The sequence below is a fragment of the Cibotium barometz genome, chromosome 33 (genome assembly GCF_041138505.1).
Source record: "Cibotium barometz isolate CiBa-2024 chromosome 33, ASM4113850v1, whole genome shotgun sequence".
In the NCBI taxonomy this organism is placed as follows: domain Eukaryota; kingdom Viridiplantae; phylum Streptophyta; class Polypodiopsida; order Cyatheales; family Cibotiaceae; genus Cibotium; species Cibotium barometz.
The window spans coordinates 12,019,660-12,036,817 of record NC_141078.1 but is presented as its reverse complement, the minus strand read 5'-3'; the positions used below and the strand labels follow the sequence as shown (position 1 = coordinate 12,036,817).

The following is a 17,158-nucleotide window of genomic DNA, read 5'->3' as shown; positions in this document are numbered from 1 at the left end:
TATGCCTAACATTTCAGCAGTGCATTCATATGTTGATGGAGAGTCTAGTGGTTTAGAGTATATCCTTAATGAGGAGTTTGGGATTATGTCTATTATGACACCTGGTGTAAGAAAGGCGAAGGTAGGGACACCAAGGGTAGATCCAAGACCACATAGGTCAAATAGGGTATAAAACCCTATTCAAAGATTGATGTATGATGGTTATGTAGCTCACCATTATGCATACATGACAAAGATTGTGCAAGAGGTTAAAACCACATATTCTGAGGATGTTGTTGGGTATATACATTGGGATAAAGCCATGGATGAAGAAATACTTGCACATATAAATAAGAAATAGGAATTGGTTCCTTTTCGTGATGGTAAAAAGGCTACTCAATGTAAGTGGTTATATCAAGTGAAGAAACTCAGATGGAATCATGCTACAAGGTGAGATTGCTTGCTAAAGGTTATGCTCATACCTATGGCATTCATCATGAAGAGACATTCAACTCCATTGCCAAAATCGCAATAATGAGAGCCGCTTTTATAGTGGTTGCATTAAAAGGTTGGATTTTGCATCAGATGGATGCGTTCTTGCATGGTGAGTTGAAAATAGAAGTATATTTGGAATAGCTACTTGGTTATGAGGATTTGAGTCACCCAAATTATGTGTGCAGCCTATGTAAAGCCTTGTATGGCTTGAAGAGGGTAGAACCAAGAGCATGGCATGAAAATATTGCACAATATCTTATCACTATTGGCTTTCATATAGTAGATGTTGATCATTCACTCTATGTGCAAAAGAGTAGTAAGAGAACTATGGTCATCACCATCTATGTGGATGACTTGATTGTTAGGGATGTAAATGAAGAGGAAGTTCAGAATTCAAAGAGTCTTCTCAAGAAGAAGTTTAACATGAAGAGTTGAGATACTTTCTTATAGTGAGGTCATCATAGGACACTTGAGAGCATATGTCTACTGTTGTCACAAAGACAATCTGCATTTGGACATGTTGTCCAAATATGGCATGGCTAGGTGCAAGCCCATTTTTGTACCATTTTTTGTATGGCATTTTTGTATGGCATGGTTGGGTGCAAGCCCATTTCTATACCATGTTATCCAAATATGTCATGACTGGGTGCAAGCCCATTTCTATACCATTCTGTCCAAACATGGCATGGCTGGTGTGGGTGCAAGCCCATTTTTGTACCATTGGGTCATAATGGCAAGCTCAGTGCAAATGCAAGTGAGATTATGGAGAATGCCACTATGTTCAGGAAGATAGTGGGAAGCTTGATTTACATGACGATCACTAGGCCAGACATGAACTACAAAATTAGGTTAGAGAGCCAGTTTATACAAGCTCCTTGAAAGTCACATTTGGTTAGTGTGAGATGCACACTACGCTATGTGAGGTCTATAGTGGATTATGGACTCTTCTATGAGGCTGGTATAAAGTTGCAAGTGTCTGGATACAATAATATAGATTGGGTTGGGCATATTGGATAGAATATCTACTAGCGGGTTTATGTTTTCCTTTAGGTGTGGTGCTATTACATGGAGCATTAAGAAGCAGCATGTACTCAACAATCTCCTTATCGAGTAAAAAGGTAGAGTATAGGGGTACTATGATGGCATCATTTGAGATAGCTTGGTTACAAAAGCTACTTAGAAATTAGGGACTGTATGTGGAAAGGCAGGTTGACATCTATTGGCAACAACCTTAGTAACATATAGTTGGCCAAGAACCCCATGTTTCATACGTAGACCAAACACAAAGAGGTCGATTATCACTTCATTAGACAAAAGGTCTTGAGAAGAGATGTTGATCTTGTGTAGCATGTAGCTAACATTCTCACCAAGGCCTTAGGAGCAGAGAAGCTTTGTAAATAAAAGATCCATGTCCCCTCTGCGCAATGAATTTTGGGGTGCTAGCAGCGAAAGTAGCACTTATTGTAGGGGGCAGGGTCCCTCACTCGGGGCCTCGCCCATGGATATCCGGACAAGAGAGTAATCCCTTGGTTCTTCCAAAATCAAACCCGGAAAAAAATTCATTGCCCGAAAAGCACAGGTGATTCCTCCAGGATATTTTTACTCTAACGTAGTCAAGGTCATCACTAACCAAACTGATCTGATCGAACTTGTAAAGACACTTGGTCAGATCAAGGAAGAAACTTGCACTTGGATCATACATACGAACGCTTTTTTCCTCATTGAGAGGACAGCCGTTGATTCTTTTCCATAGAATAATTTTTATGCGGGATTTATTTCATAGATCTATCGTACCATAACAGAATTGAGTCTCATTTTAGGGATCCATCAGTCCAGCCTAACCCCATCCAGTCCCAATGGTTCAACCACAGTAGTGATGAGATCTAATTAGGAATTTGGTTAGGTTTTGTCCCAGGTACCAGGGAAGAGAGTTCCCAGGCCCTCTAGCCGGATACTCATGCAAGCTTAAAACTAGTCACACCACTTACACACCCAATATGAAGTTACCTGTTTCACAGATTCAGTTGTCTTTAAAACAATCATTTAATGAAACCATAGTGTCATTGATCATAATCCTCCAAAATATCCGGTTGAATCCTAATTTCCTATCATTCCTTCCTTGTGTACCTATGGCATCATCGGCAACCAAAATGCTCACCACCTGTCCACTTAGTGGCCTTTTCAAGCTCATAGTACCCGGCAATATATTCACTTATAAAAATCAAAATGGAATCTCCGTTGCATTAGGACCTCAATGGAAGGCTTCTTGGGCCCTTTTATTTGGCAGTTTAAGGAGTCAAACCTTTTCTCTTAAGAAGAAACGGTTTTTAATTAGAAGCTTCAAAACGGCTACTTTATTCGAATTTGAATTTTGGAGGGAAAATGGAATTTAAAATCTAGCGGACAAAACCATATCATGTAACATATCTATGGAAAGCTCTTGATGCGTAGATCACGGATCCATAATCTCCGCTCAAATCGGAGCTTGTATGTAGAAGTTATGGAGGTCCGAAAATTGTAAAATTACCTCCCCCCGTTTTTGGGGGAAAAAGTGCACCCTTTGACCACTCTTACACCTCTCTTACAAACCCAACATTTCAGCCCACATGGCAACCCCCCATTTGGCTATTCCTTAATCACCTTGATTAGGCTTGGGCAAATTAAAGAGCCCAAGAAGACCCCATTCACTTCCTAATGAAGATCAGCAAGATCAACCAACAAATCCATATAAAAGAGCCATGGAATCATTCGTCGAGTACCAGCAAGGTCAATCAACCAGATCCATGCCCAAATTCAAAAAACAACTCTTACTCCTTGTTCCAATATCTTCCCCGATGCACGTGTGGGTATCTTCGGTTACCCAGATCCCAAGCACCGTATGGGTAGCATCCTCTAGGATCCTTCTGTAAGAAATTATGAAACAATAGAAGCCAAGATCTTTGTAGACAAAAGAAAACACAAAGATATGGAGAATCAAAAATTTATGATTACTGTATGCAATTACAATAGATAGCTACTACCACTTCCCAGGCGTGTGCTTCCATTTACATTTTATCACATCTCATTTACATCTCATTTACATCTTATCACATCCTATCGCATCCCGTTTACATCTTATCACATCCATTCCACATCCTATTCCCATTTAGTAGCTTTTTCTACTTCGATACCGATAATGGGAGTTTTTCTAAATTTCTGCCAATTGCTTGGCTTAGATAAAGATTCTTTTTCTCGACGACTATTTTCATACTCCTTCTCAATTCCTCAATTGAATTATATTCAATATTTCTCTTTTGAATAAAAGAATTCATGGGATTTACAAAAAATAATTCTACCCATATTTCCACTTTTAATGAATGAATAATCGTAAATTGAATTATACTAAAAATTCCTCTTCTTCCCATTTGATTTCATGGATCTCAAATAACATGGAAATTCTTTTTTTGGCATTTAATTATTTGCATTCCAATGTCATGGAAATTCCTCTTTTATTATCAAATTTTTCTCATAAAATAAATTCATCTAAATTAAAATACCCATTAATTCAATATGCTAGGAATATCTCTTTTCCCATCTAAATGATTGAATTCCAATTGTCATATGAATTCATCTTTTACCATTTAAATATTTCTCATAGATAAAATAAATTTATCTACTTTGATTTTAAAAAAATCCAATAATTCGAATATGCTAGGAATTTCTCTTTTTCCATCTAAATGATTGAATTCGAATTGTCATAGGCATTTCTCTTTTATCATTAAATATAATTACCATAATTTTCTCATTTCTTAATTATTTAATTACACAAACTTAAAAATTAGTTTTCCATTGAATGTGACAAAAACCATTCTTTTAACCTAGGATATTCAATCCTAGAATATGATAGGAAGTACTCTTTTCATGTTATGCATAAGAATGAATTATGCATCAATTTCTTAAAAATTTTACCATAGCTCCGTTGCTATTACTGGTAATTTTTAATTTTTATGAAAAGAATAAGACATAGAAAAATAATTATGATAGTATAACTATCTTTTAGCATTAAATCCAATTTATGGATTTATTCCATAATATTACAATATTTTTTAAGCATATAAGTATAAAAACCATTTTCTTAAACCTCTAGCTTCACAAGCCTAGAGTTTAATTTGTGAACAAAGAATTTCTCCATGAGAAGCATTAATTCAATAGGTCATAGGAATGACCATTCTTTGGGGGAGAGAGAGATATGCTTAAAAAACATTTTAATTTAAGTATAAATGGAAACTTTATAAGATTTATCACTAAAATTCATTAGAGAGCTTCAATTGCATTAAAGAGCCATTCAATTGAATGCTTCTCAAGCTTGAGAGGGGTTGAGAAGTGAGAAACATTTAGAGATTAAGAAAAAGACTATAAATCACACTTTACCTCTTATTTTGCTTGATTCTTTAGTCTAAGGAGAGGCCCCCAACCAATCAACTAGTTTAGTATGTTGATGAAGACTCCAAAGAAGGTTGAGGAGAGAGAGAAACTCCATTCTCTCAAAATTGTAGAGGATTTCTAGAGAATAATAGAAAATATCATTATTTCAGTATAATACTGGCATGGTATAGTTCACATATTTTTTTACAAAGGGCTAAGGGTCTATTTATAGGTGAGGGAGGCCTCTACCCAAGTCCAACTAGTTTCTAGAATTTTGTAGGTTTAGTTTGGTTGAATTTGGATAAGATTTGGACCAGTTTGGCTCCCTTTTTGATTTGGTTTGATCCCAGGAGAGAGGAGAGATAAAAATATCTTATTATTTTTGAGTTTAAAACTCCTCCACACATGTGAAATGGTTCCTCCTTGAAGATCCCCCTTCTCCTTACCAAGGTGTCAAAAATGTATCATTATACCCAAAATATCTCATTTTTTTAGTAATATTCATAGTTTTTTTTACTAATATACCTTGTACTCAGTCAACTCTTCATCTTATGTGGGCATTTACTCATTTTTGGGTATTTTTCTTTTATAAATTGCATTTATCTCCTCCCCACACTTGGATTGGTCCTATTGGCCCATAGAAACCTTAATTGGACCATAATTCATTTTTTTGAAAATCTAGACCCTTAGACTAAGGTCCTTTATACCTATTTTCAATTAATTCTAATTGCACATTGGAAAGTTCTTTTTGAATTTATGTTTCAGAGGAAACCATTTTAGACACTAGGAGGTTTTTTATATCAAAAAAAATCTCAATTTTGGATTATCTCTCTCTAGACATTTTCTCTCTCTAGGCTAAACTTAGGGTAACACAGGATCTTTCTTGTATTTCAGAGAGGGGAATAATTATAAAATCAGAAGGGGAGGTTCTTATACTTGTACACCTCAAAAGCTGGAGGGAGGAATCTTACATCCTATCTCTCTTAAAAAACGCTAGATGTCCTCATCTCGCAAACTAGAGGACAACTCTTTCCCTTAAGATCCAACTGATTCTGTGGTTCCTTATAGTCTAGTCAACCCAACAGAATCCTGGGATAAAGATCCCTTATAAAGAACTCATCATCAGATAACAATTCATTCAAATCTTTAACACAATAATAGTCCATTAGATCAAAATTTCCAACTGAACAATTCTCCATGGGAGTTTCAATTATACAAATTTTTAATTTGTCATCCCTTAACTTGATCCACTGGGTCAGGTGTTAACAGTAGTGATCTGTCTCATCAGCACAATCCACCAATCTCATAGTGATTTGCTGAAGTCATTATCGTTATTCCAGTTACGAACATCATCGCAGGGGACTCGTCCCATTCATCCTCATTGTGGTTTTGCTCAACTTATCACTTTTCAACCAAAATTCAGGAATCATCATTTTTCAATCAGAATTCAAATCAACTCATCACTTCTCAACCAGAGTTTTAAAATCATATCAACCACATTCGAATTCATCATCTGGCTAGCATTTTTTCTTATAATTTTAAGGTCTTAGATTTACTCGGTATACACAGGTAGTCACGGTCCTTGGAATTATAAAGTAAATATCATCATGTCTAGGCCTCAAGAAAGTCAAGGATTCCACGTAATTACGGTACTTCCATCTGAAGACCCAATTACTAATTTATGAATTTCAGTTTGAATATCAATTTGTATGAATTTCATCACACATTTCCAACTTTTTACTGTTACTTTATCAATTTTTGACATTTTTGGCTTCTCGATTGATCCACTTTAGCCAATTCGCTCTGATACCAGCTGAAAGATCCCTATCTCCTCCCGTGCAACGAATTCTAGGGTGGTAGCAGCAGAAGTAGTACTTCTTGCTCAAGGTAGGGTCCCTCACTCAGGGCCTCACCCATGGATATCTCGACAAGAGACTAATCCCTCGGTTCTTCCAAAACCGAACAAGGAAAAACTTCCCTCGCCCACAAAACACGGGCGATTCCTCCAGGATATTTTTACTCTAACCTAGTTAAGGTCATCACTAACCAAACTGATCCGACCGAACCTATAAAGACACTCAATGAAATCAAGGAAGAAACTTGCACTTGGATCATAGATACCAATGCTTTTTTTCTCATTGAGAGGCACAGCCGCCGTTGATTCTTTTCCATAGAACAATTTCTATCTGGGATTTACTTCATCTATCGTACTATAAAAGAATTGAGTCTCATTTTAGGGATCCATGAGTCCAGCCTAACCCCATCCAGTCCCATGGGTTTGACCACAGTAGTGATGAGATCCAATAAGGAATTTGGTCAGGTTTTGTCCTAGGTACTAGCGAAAAGAGTTCCCAGGCCCCCTAGCCGGATACTCATGTAAACTTAAAACTAGTCACACCACTTACACACCTAATATGAAGTTACCTTTTTCATAGATTCGGCTCTCTTTAAAACAATCATTTAATGAAACCATAGTGTCACTGATCATAATCCTCCAAAATATCTAGTTGAGTCCTAATTTCCAATCATCAGTGTACCTATGGCATCATTGGCAACTAGAACGCTCACCCCCTGTCCACTCAGGGGCCTTTTCGATAGTTCCTAGCTCATAGTACGCGGTTATATATTCACTTATAAAAATCAAAATGGAATCTCGGTTGAAGATCAGCAAGATCAACCAACAGATCCATATAAAAGAGCCATGGAAGCATCTGTTGAGGACGAGCAAGGTCAATCAACGAGATCCATGCCCAAATTCAGAAAACAACTCTTACTACTTGTTCCAATATCTTCTGTAACGCACATGTGGGTATCTTTGGTGACCCAGAGCCCGAGCACCGTATGGTAAGCACCCTCTAGGATCCTTCACAAGTCACCTAGCACTTCACTCATAGGCCGCTTCCTTGGTCCCTCATCCACCATACCGGAAGCTTACCATTTAAATCGAATCGAGGTTGGTCAAGACCTTGGCGGACCTTGCTATGCAAGATGTCCTTAGTTGACTCTCCGTCAGCTGTTGCAACTTTATCTAGTTAGATCTCCATGACATCATTCACAAGACGGTCAAAATGCTTCCCAGCATTCTTGACATAAAACAATCATTTAAAAAACAGGTCATAAATACAATTTCTATAACGAACTCTCGTCTTTTCACATTATTCCACATCAATCCTCATTATTTAATCCACATCCATTTCATATGTATTCCCATTCTCTTCCAATCATATCATTTTCCATCTCATCGCTTCTTTCCTTATTTATCCTCATCAGATCTCATCCAGTCGCATCTACCCATATCCACATCTCATCACATCACATTCATTCACATTTCATCCATTCCTATCTATGCCGATCCACATACCATCCATTTTACCTCACATCTTATTCAATCACATCTATCCCGATTCACATCTCATCCATTCACATCACATCTCATTCATTCACATCTATCCTGTTTCACATCACATTCATTCACATCACATATCATCCATTCACATCTATCCCATTTTACATCACATCTCATCAAATCCATTTCACATCACATCTCATTCATTCACATCCTGATTCACATCTTATCCATTCACATCCCATATCATTTATTCACATCTTGATTCACATGACATCACATCTCATTCATTCTCATCCCGATTCACATCACATTCATTCTCATCACCATCCCATCAAATACATTCTATCCACACATTACATCACATCACATCTATCCCACATCATATTTCATTCATCCCATCCACATTACATCACATCCACATCATGTCTCATTCATACACATCTCATCTCATTCATCCACATCCATCCAATCGTTCACATGTACGACTACCCACATCTATCCATACATTCATATCTATCACTTCACATCCACATATATTCATGTCACATCACATCTCTTTACATCACATCACTTCTTTCACATACACATCCATATCCATTTTTTCACATACATCCACATCCATTCTTTCACTTCTTTCAAATAGACATCCACATCCAAAGAGTAGTATGTTGGGAATAACAAATCCAAATTGGGGGTTGGAATGGGTGAGAGCATATTTGTGGTAAGTAAGATAACATATTTACATGGGTATTTATCCCACATAAGGTAGAATGGTTTTTTAGTTTTTGACTTAGACTCTAGAGGTGAATACCTCCATCCACATAATACCAACATTGGTGTCAGAGCCTTAAGGGGTGTTCGTGTGTGAAGAGGAGCATCGACCTTTGCTTTTTAAAGCAAGCTAAGGCCCTAAAGTCTTTTTTAGTCACATGAGAGCCAGCAAAGAAGTGAGTAACCTAAGCACACAACAATGCAACTTTGACATTTTACACAGAAAAGAGGAGTACTCAGTAGGCTTGAGCAATAAGGAGCACAGCTTTGACAGATATAAGTGCATAATCAACAAAATGATATCATCAATGACAATTAACTTTTAAGCCCCAATAAATACTTTTATTGGAAGGAGCAGGGCAGGCGCTAGGACTTGGCCTGGATTCGAATGGTGCGGGTCAGTGTAAATATTTTCCCAAAACCTTTTTTTGTATTGCGAGGGATGTTTTCCCAAAACTTACAAAACCTTCCCTTACAAATATGAGAAATTATTAATAAAGATTTTTAAAAAAAAATTTGAACGTTTTTGTTCTCTAACCTCTCAAAATTTCCACATATTTATACCTTAAAATTTTAATTTTAAAGGTATTTTTTAAAATTTAAAAGTGTAATTACATTGTACTTGGTTTTTTTCGCACATTGGTGGGGGATGGTGGTTGGCTTATTTTAGTGTGTGGGTGCTCGATGTTATGTCGGGTCTAAGCTATTATACAATGGTTTCTACGTGAATATGCATTGATTCCTACGTGTAAAATTTAAAGGTCACGCTATAAGCTAGGCATGGCTTGTGAGCACTCTTGTGCGGGATTTTTTTGTTACTCTTTGCTTTGAAAAACTTGTATGCTTCAAATGTCATGAGACAAGCCACTTTGCACATTAGTGTTCAAGGGGGAACAGTGTGGTCTACTATGAATGTAGAAACATGGGTCACATAGCACGTGATTGTTCTCAAAGGAATCTAGGCTATGTGATGTATAACACCATCATTAGTAGGAAGATAGATGAAAAATAAGACTTAATCAAGGATGTGATTAAGCAAGAACATGAAGGACATGCACTCAAATGATAAAATTCGACATCAAGAAGCATCAACATGTGACTCAAAGTCATAAAGAATAAGGATACTAAATTCAAGAAGATGAATAACCGTCATAAACATGAGACATGTGGTACTCATGATTCAAGATCTCTATGGGAAGAAACAAAAAGCACATCAAGAGTGATCAAGAATGATTAAGACCTATGTTGGAGTAAAGATAAGGTTGCACATAAAACTTTGTGATGATAAATTGTTGGCATTAAGCTCATGGTAAGTTTTTTGCATAGATTCTAGCAACATCTTACAAGGAATTTTCTTCCAAATCTTGAGGGGATTTTTCATGAGGGTTTGGTTGTGCTGAGGAGATTAGGTTATTAAAAATAATGATAGAATAACCACTTGTGCATGTAGGCAATGTGTTGTGCCATAGCCCAGGCTATGCAATAGTGCACAAGTTGCACAAGTGAAGTCAGTTAGTATGTGGACTCATATATATTTTCATGATAATTTTGAAAATGACTCCCAATTTATCTTTAAGGGAATAGTAAATCTAAATTGGGGTTTGAAACATGGGAGAGAGCATATTTGTGATATATAATATGGGGGATTAATCTTAAATATATAAAACCTAGTGGAATAAATCTTCATGTCAAAATCTTAGCACTTCTACGCTCACAAAAGTAGTAGGCAGGCACAACAATAAGAAGGTGCACTATCACATCTTGAGCCCCTATTTTCAGTGAAGGCACAGAGGGGCAAAGTTCTCAAATTTTAGATTTGATGCCAACTTGGGTCCCATTTTGGCTCTGCAAGGCACTTTGGAAATGTCAATTTTGACTGTATATGTCTAGCTTTTGGTTTGGTGCAAAGTTACAATAAATATTTGGTTATAAAATATTTCGTGCACAGAACATCTAATATTTGTAGGTTATTGGTGGATGTTTATTTATGTGATTGGTTCACATGTAGTAGTAATATATAATAGGTCTATAGTACCATATGAGAGGTGACTATGTTGGAGACTATAGGATTGCCAAAGTGCACAAGTTTCTCTCTTAGTAATGTTTGGTGAATTGCTGTAGGTAGTTATGTCTAATAGTGTATCCTAGATTGTGAAAGAGATAGTAGACAAGAACAACTTCCAAGTATAAAAGTTCATAACGAGAAACTTCCTCATGTTAAAAGGATATTGGGAGTTTGTTTCAAGTGATGAGAAGGAGTTGGACCTTCTGAATGAAAATATCACTCCTCAATAGGCACATAATTTTAAGGTGTGCCATGAGAGAGCTAACAAAGCGGTGTATTGGCTATCTGTTTCCATGTTGGATGTTATGATTGGTGATATACAAGATTCATTGACACCTAAGGATACATGGGATACCTTGGGTAAAATCCATATAGCATATGTACCAAGGTATGAAAGATGCAATAAAATAGTTAAAGCGATGGCTACATAATGTGCACAGGAAAAAGATGAGTATCAGGGTCATTACTCACTAAAAGTGAAAGGTCTTGTAGATGCCCTTGCCTCTACTATTGGAGATCTAGTTGATGATGACGGCTTGGTGTTGTTCATATTGAATCTCCAGTTGTTCATATTGAATCTCCAGTTGATGATGATGACTTGGTGTTGTTCATATTGAATCTCCAGTTGATGATGATGACTTGGTGTTACTCATATTGAATGAGCTTGGCAGAGTATGATCGATTCAGACATCTATCCCAAGTGGCGAAAACTTTTCAAACTTTGTGGACCTTACATCACTTCTTTTCAATGAGAGGAGATAAATATTGAGAGTAAATCATCTTCTAGGAATACGTAAGAGGAAGCCCTCTACATGGACACAGGTAGAGGTGGAGGCATACCTATATCTAGAGGCCGAGGTGAGGCAATTATGGTCAGAAATACTAGGAATCTAATGTACCAAAATAGATGGAAGATACAGGGGGAGCTATAGACACCAAGGTGGATGGACAAGAAATTAGAGTGAAAATAGCATGGAGTGCTATTTTCACTCTAATTTACAGGGGGAGCTATAGACACCAAGGTGGATGGACAAGAAATTAGAGTGCTATTATTAGCATGAAGTGTTAGTATTAAGCGTTTATGCCTTCCTCTTTGCTTTAATGGATTTGTGCCACTTTAACCAAGTGGGCCACCCTTCAATTCAATTCGAGTGGCACAATTCGATTCAAAAGGTGTAGGTCATGTACTCTTATCCGAGTAGGCTCGGCCCTTGCTTTCCGGGTCTATCTCCACCCATATCTCATTATATACCTAGCACTTATGGAAGCACATATGAATATGAGCTTACCATATTCCATTAATGGCATCATAGAGATAAACTGCAACTTAAACACATCAAGTTAGAAGTGCCAACCAAATAGTGCCCCTGCCTAGTTCATGCTTATGCTAGACCGTCTTTTTGAGGCAAGTCTAGTGGGCGGTGAGTGAGGAAGGCCTAACCTGGTCCCCGAGGTAACTCTTAAGCTACTGGAAAAACACTTTAATGGGACCATACTTTATGACATTTGGTTGTGGCTATTTTGTGCATGTTTCAAACTCATCGAGAACTAAGTGAGATTCCAAGAGCAAGAAGTGTATCTTATTGGGCTAATTCTTGAGGTATAGTATGGAGTCAAAGGATTATTAACTATATGACTCGTTAGATAAAGAAGATAATTGTCAATGGTGATGTAGTACAGCCTCATCAGGTGGAGGAGAAGGTTCCATCCACACTATCCTTCAACGAAGTAGTAGTGCTATTTTGGACACTTTTTTTAGTTACAAATATTTTCCTTTACTATAAACTCCACATTTGAAGTCCAGTTAAAACCTCGTTTTAAATTAGACATTTTTAAGGACTAGCTTTAAATTAGCAACTAAATGTATGCATAGTCAGTTGAACCACTTTTAATGCTTATTAATGCACTAGAAATGTAATTTTTGAAGAATTAATCATGTAAATCACTAAGAAGCTCAAGATTATTTTTAATAAGAAGAAGTCTTAAAATCACTTTTGTAAATTTCTATCATTGATTTGAACACCTTAATAATAGTGCTAACCAAAATGTGGTTAACGAAAATGTTACACGTGTTCAATTATGGTTTACAAAAAAGTTTATGAATCTTATATATAAACTTTGCAAATGGTTTTTTGAATATTGAATCAGAAATCATGGTGGCTCTATCTTCATAATATAAAGAGGATAAAACAAGGTGTTTATCAAGATCTTTACTCAAGTTTCTAAGCTCAAATGCAAGCTTAAATGAATATGTGTGTGTGTGTGTGTTTGTGTGTGTGTACACACACACATGCACACATGCATACACATTACATACAAATATATATATATATATATATGTATGCATGTATGTATGTATGTATGTATGTATGTATGTATGTATGTATATATATATATATATATATGTATCTATCTATCTATATATATATATGTATGCATGTATGTATGTATGTATGTATGTATAGAGAGAGGGGGACTTACTTCATGATTGAGTAGAGCTCAAATTAAAGAGGAAACATATTTTTCATTAAAATTGTTACATTCATAAAAAAAAAGATAAACTTTACATTGCATCCTTCCAACCCAAAGATTAATCTATTCAGCAAACTATATATATATATATATATTATTGGCCCCCAAAAAAAAAGTTTGTTACATTCAAAGGATAGAGAACATTTACCAACATAAAAGACTATATGATTTTCTTTTCCCTATTCTACATAGAGAAAGTGCTACCATAGGTAGATTTGTAAAACAATGCACGTGTTTATTACTTGGGGGGGATGGATGGATGGGTACTAAATTTGATATTGGACTTGCCGTTTAGTCCTTTACTGAATCCATTCTTAAGATAGTCACTAAAAAAGGTTTCTTTATAAATAGTTGGACTTTCATCACTCAAAAACTTGTCTATAGGTCCAACCTTTTCATGGCCATTTGGACCATAGAAACAAGCAATGGAAGTTCTTGGTAGCTTTGTGTTTGTCACCACTCGGTGTTCCGCACTCTTATAGTGTCCATTTGTTAGTATCTGTGTGAAAGCAGAAAAAATATGAGAGACCTCACAAATCTTATAACATGTCATAGTAGTTTTAATACACGTAATAGACTAAGGATATAAAATATCATACACCCTCATACACACTATATGTGTATTTTTTATAGTAAGTGCATCTAATGCTTCATTCATGGCATGTGTCAAACATGTACCTCAATTTGGTCTCCCAAGATGACAACAAATGAATTCGATATAGGTTTGACAGTGACCCATTCATCTGCTTTTCTAACTTGCAATCCTGCAACTTCATCTTGCATTAAAACTGTGAGTGAGCCAAAATCTGAATGGGAACTCAACCCAAATGTAAGCTCTGGATCTGGACAAGCAGGATAGTAATTGAATCCCATGGTTTGTCGAGAACAATGTTTATAAAATGCCTTGGCCTCCAATGCTAGACTTGTAAAAATTGCTTCATATAGGATCTGTGTAAGGGTCGTCACTTGTTTATGAAAGTCTAACATAGGGCCTCTGCGAGCATAAAGAAATGATGATTTAACAATGTCCAAATATATAAAATGATACAAGAACAACAAAGGGACTCACAAGGCCCCATCATTGTAACTGCATATAATGATTCAACAACTCTTAACATGTATAACATGACATAGAACATCAAGGGCATACAAAAGCCATAATTGTAAGCGCATGCAAGTGGAACAACCGTTAGCACAATTGCAAAACATGGAAGACATGAAGCGCTTATGAGACGCCCTTATGAGTTTTTTTTGGTGGAAAACTCACCTTAGAAAGCCTGGGAGCAGCTTGACATCCATGGTAGGGGAAGGTTTGAATCCTAAAGTGTCCTTCCACTCTCGAATCCTTTCGTGTGTAAGAAATCCGGTGACGAAGCTCAATGGACAAGATGGGTCTTCCGAGATTAATCGCAATTTGTCCTCGGTTGGCAATGCAAAGAAGTTGGAAACAGCACTCCAAAGTTGGCTTTGTAAGGTGGGCGAGACACCATGATTGATAACCTTATAAAAACATCGAGATTTAATTCAAAAGTTTTGTAAGGTAGGCTATTTGATACTATGAAATGAAGCTGCTGCAGCTTACTGTAACAGAAAGGCAGTTTGAGCTCTTAACGTATGCAAACGATGGGCAGTTGCAAGAAGGCTGGTGGTATAAGTACCTGGAAGATGCCCCACTCGACGCAGGCGAGCCCGATTTCTTTGATAAATTGGGCTATGCCTTGTCCATGGAAGTTGGCAAGGTTAAGGATTGGCACCTGAAGGGTGCAGGTAGAAGTCTTGGAGAGGCAAGGCCTCTCCTCTGGTGGGCGTATATACTTGGCAGGCACATGTCGGAGTCCCGAATCAACAAGCTCCTTGATGCTTCGAATCTGAGGTTGCTCTATATATTCAGCCATTGAGAAAGAGAGAGAGAGACACACAGACCGAGAGAGAGACCGAGACGGTCGGACTAATATGCGCCTTATAAGTGCATATTCGGGTGCGCGCGTGTGTGAGAGAGAGAGAGAGAGAGGGGTAAGACGGCCGAACTAATATGCGCGTTATATGGGCATATGCGGGTGCGCGAGCGTGTGTGAAAGAGGTTTTTTTATAAAAAAATTGTGTGTGAGAGAAAAAAGTGTGTGAGAGAGAGAATGAGAGAGGTATTAACGTCGGTAGAATGCAACACGAGGGCATATATGACTAACAGTGACAGAGACAGAAAGAGGGACATGTTCACGTCACGAATACAAATCTACATATGTTGAATATCCTCTATCCAAATAATTATATATTCTCTATCCAAATAATTATATGCTATAATGTACAATTCCAAACTTTGTTAGTAACATTGGTACATAGACATGTGCAATTAAACCTAAAAAATTATTTGTGTACAGAATTGAAAATGCACTTCAGTGTTGTTACCAAAATATTTGCAAAACACAGCAGCTACAACATTTTTGTTTTCTATTTGTAATATTTATATTCACATACATAATTCAGACATTTTAGTTGTATCTTAGCTCTGAAATTTGTAAATTCTAAAAAAGAAACGCTTATAATTTAAAGCCTGAAAAAGATGTTTTTTTTTGTGAACACTAGGTCTCATTTTCATATATTTATGTTACAAGAACCAATCATGATCATGTTCTTTCCCATATAAGAAAAGCAATTTATAGTTTAAATTCATTAATCATGTTTTTCTAAGGTTTGTGTCTCAATTTCATAATATACTTTCCAATGCTTGTGAATCATCTATTATCATTATTTCTAATACACTTGATAAAACCCCACTATAAAGGTACGCAAATGTATATATGGGACATAGGTAAGATCCTTTATTTAGTGGCTAGTGACACGAGGGATTCCCAAAGAGAGTCACTTGAGGCTTGAGTAGAATCAATAATTTGATAATACTAGCTTTAATATTGTTTATATAATCTATACTCCATACTTTTTAATTATGTGTGTATTCTTAATTACATTGAGAGTATAAGTTTTATGTCCTACTGAATCCTCATATTTATAGATTTTTTAATGACAAGACAACCAAAAGCTCAATATTATAGACCCTTTAAAGTAAACTATCATTCCAAGCTTATTATAAAAAGAACAATCAAATCACCACATTGGTAAGGGTTATCACACCTCCTTTACAAAAAGAAAAGGAGAGTGGAAATTCTTTTTTTGACACATCATCGGCCATGTTCTTTTGTCAAGTGGCATATGTGCCACTTTACAAGAAAAGAGAGAGAGAGAGAGAGAGTCGGAATTTTTTTCGTGACACATCATCGGCCATGTTCTTGTGTCAAGAGGCATATGTGTCTTTTTGCTTATGCATTATGGTTGTCTTTCACCATAGGTGGTTATATGCTTTTTTAGTTTACAACCTTTATCTCAGAGATGTTGAAACACATGTAAAAAAAGCTTTGAACCACACTTAAATTATATACAAGCATGTACCTTTATTTCATGCCAAACATATTTTCTATGTACCTAGAATAAATGAAGCAAATAAATAGGTTTGCATTTAGAAAATGTAAAAAATTCATGTAATGGCTTATAATACAACATGTCATTAA

General features: G+C 36.4%; 1 protein-coding gene across 1 annotated transcript; it reads right to left on the bottom strand.

Moving 5' to 3' along the window:
* Window positions 1–13,707: 13,707 nt before the first annotated feature.
* LOC147619305 (fe(II)/2-oxoglutarate-dependent dioxygenase 4-like) lies at window positions 13,708–15,548 on the bottom strand. The gene is made up of 4 exons (XM_086773505.1): window positions 15,254–15,548; window positions 14,863–15,095; window positions 14,274–14,589; window positions 13,708–14,094 (listed from the first exon to the last, which is right to left on the bottom strand). Exons 1-4 carry the CDS (start codon window positions 15,488–15,490, stop codon window positions 13,834–13,836), a joined length of 1,047 nt encoding a protein of 348 aa, XP_086629631.1. The 5' UTR covers window positions 15,491–15,548; the 3' UTR covers window positions 13,708–13,833.
* Window positions 15,549–17,158: the final 1,610 nt, after the last annotated feature.

Bases quoted from the DNA above. Each gene is read 5' to 3' on its own strand.
- LOC147619305 (XM_086773505.1), bottom strand. From the start codon at position 15,490: ATGGCTGAATATATAGAGCAACCTCAGATTCGAAGCATCAAGGAGCTT. The intron at 15,096-15,253 runs GTACTTATACCA...TGTTTTTATAAG, and splicing joins TCGAGTGGGGCATCTTCCAG to GTTATCAATCATGGTGTCTC. The intron at 14,095-14,273 runs GTACATGTTTGA...GCTTTCACACAG, and splicing joins TCTTGGGAGACCAAATTGAG to ATACTAACAAATGGACACTA.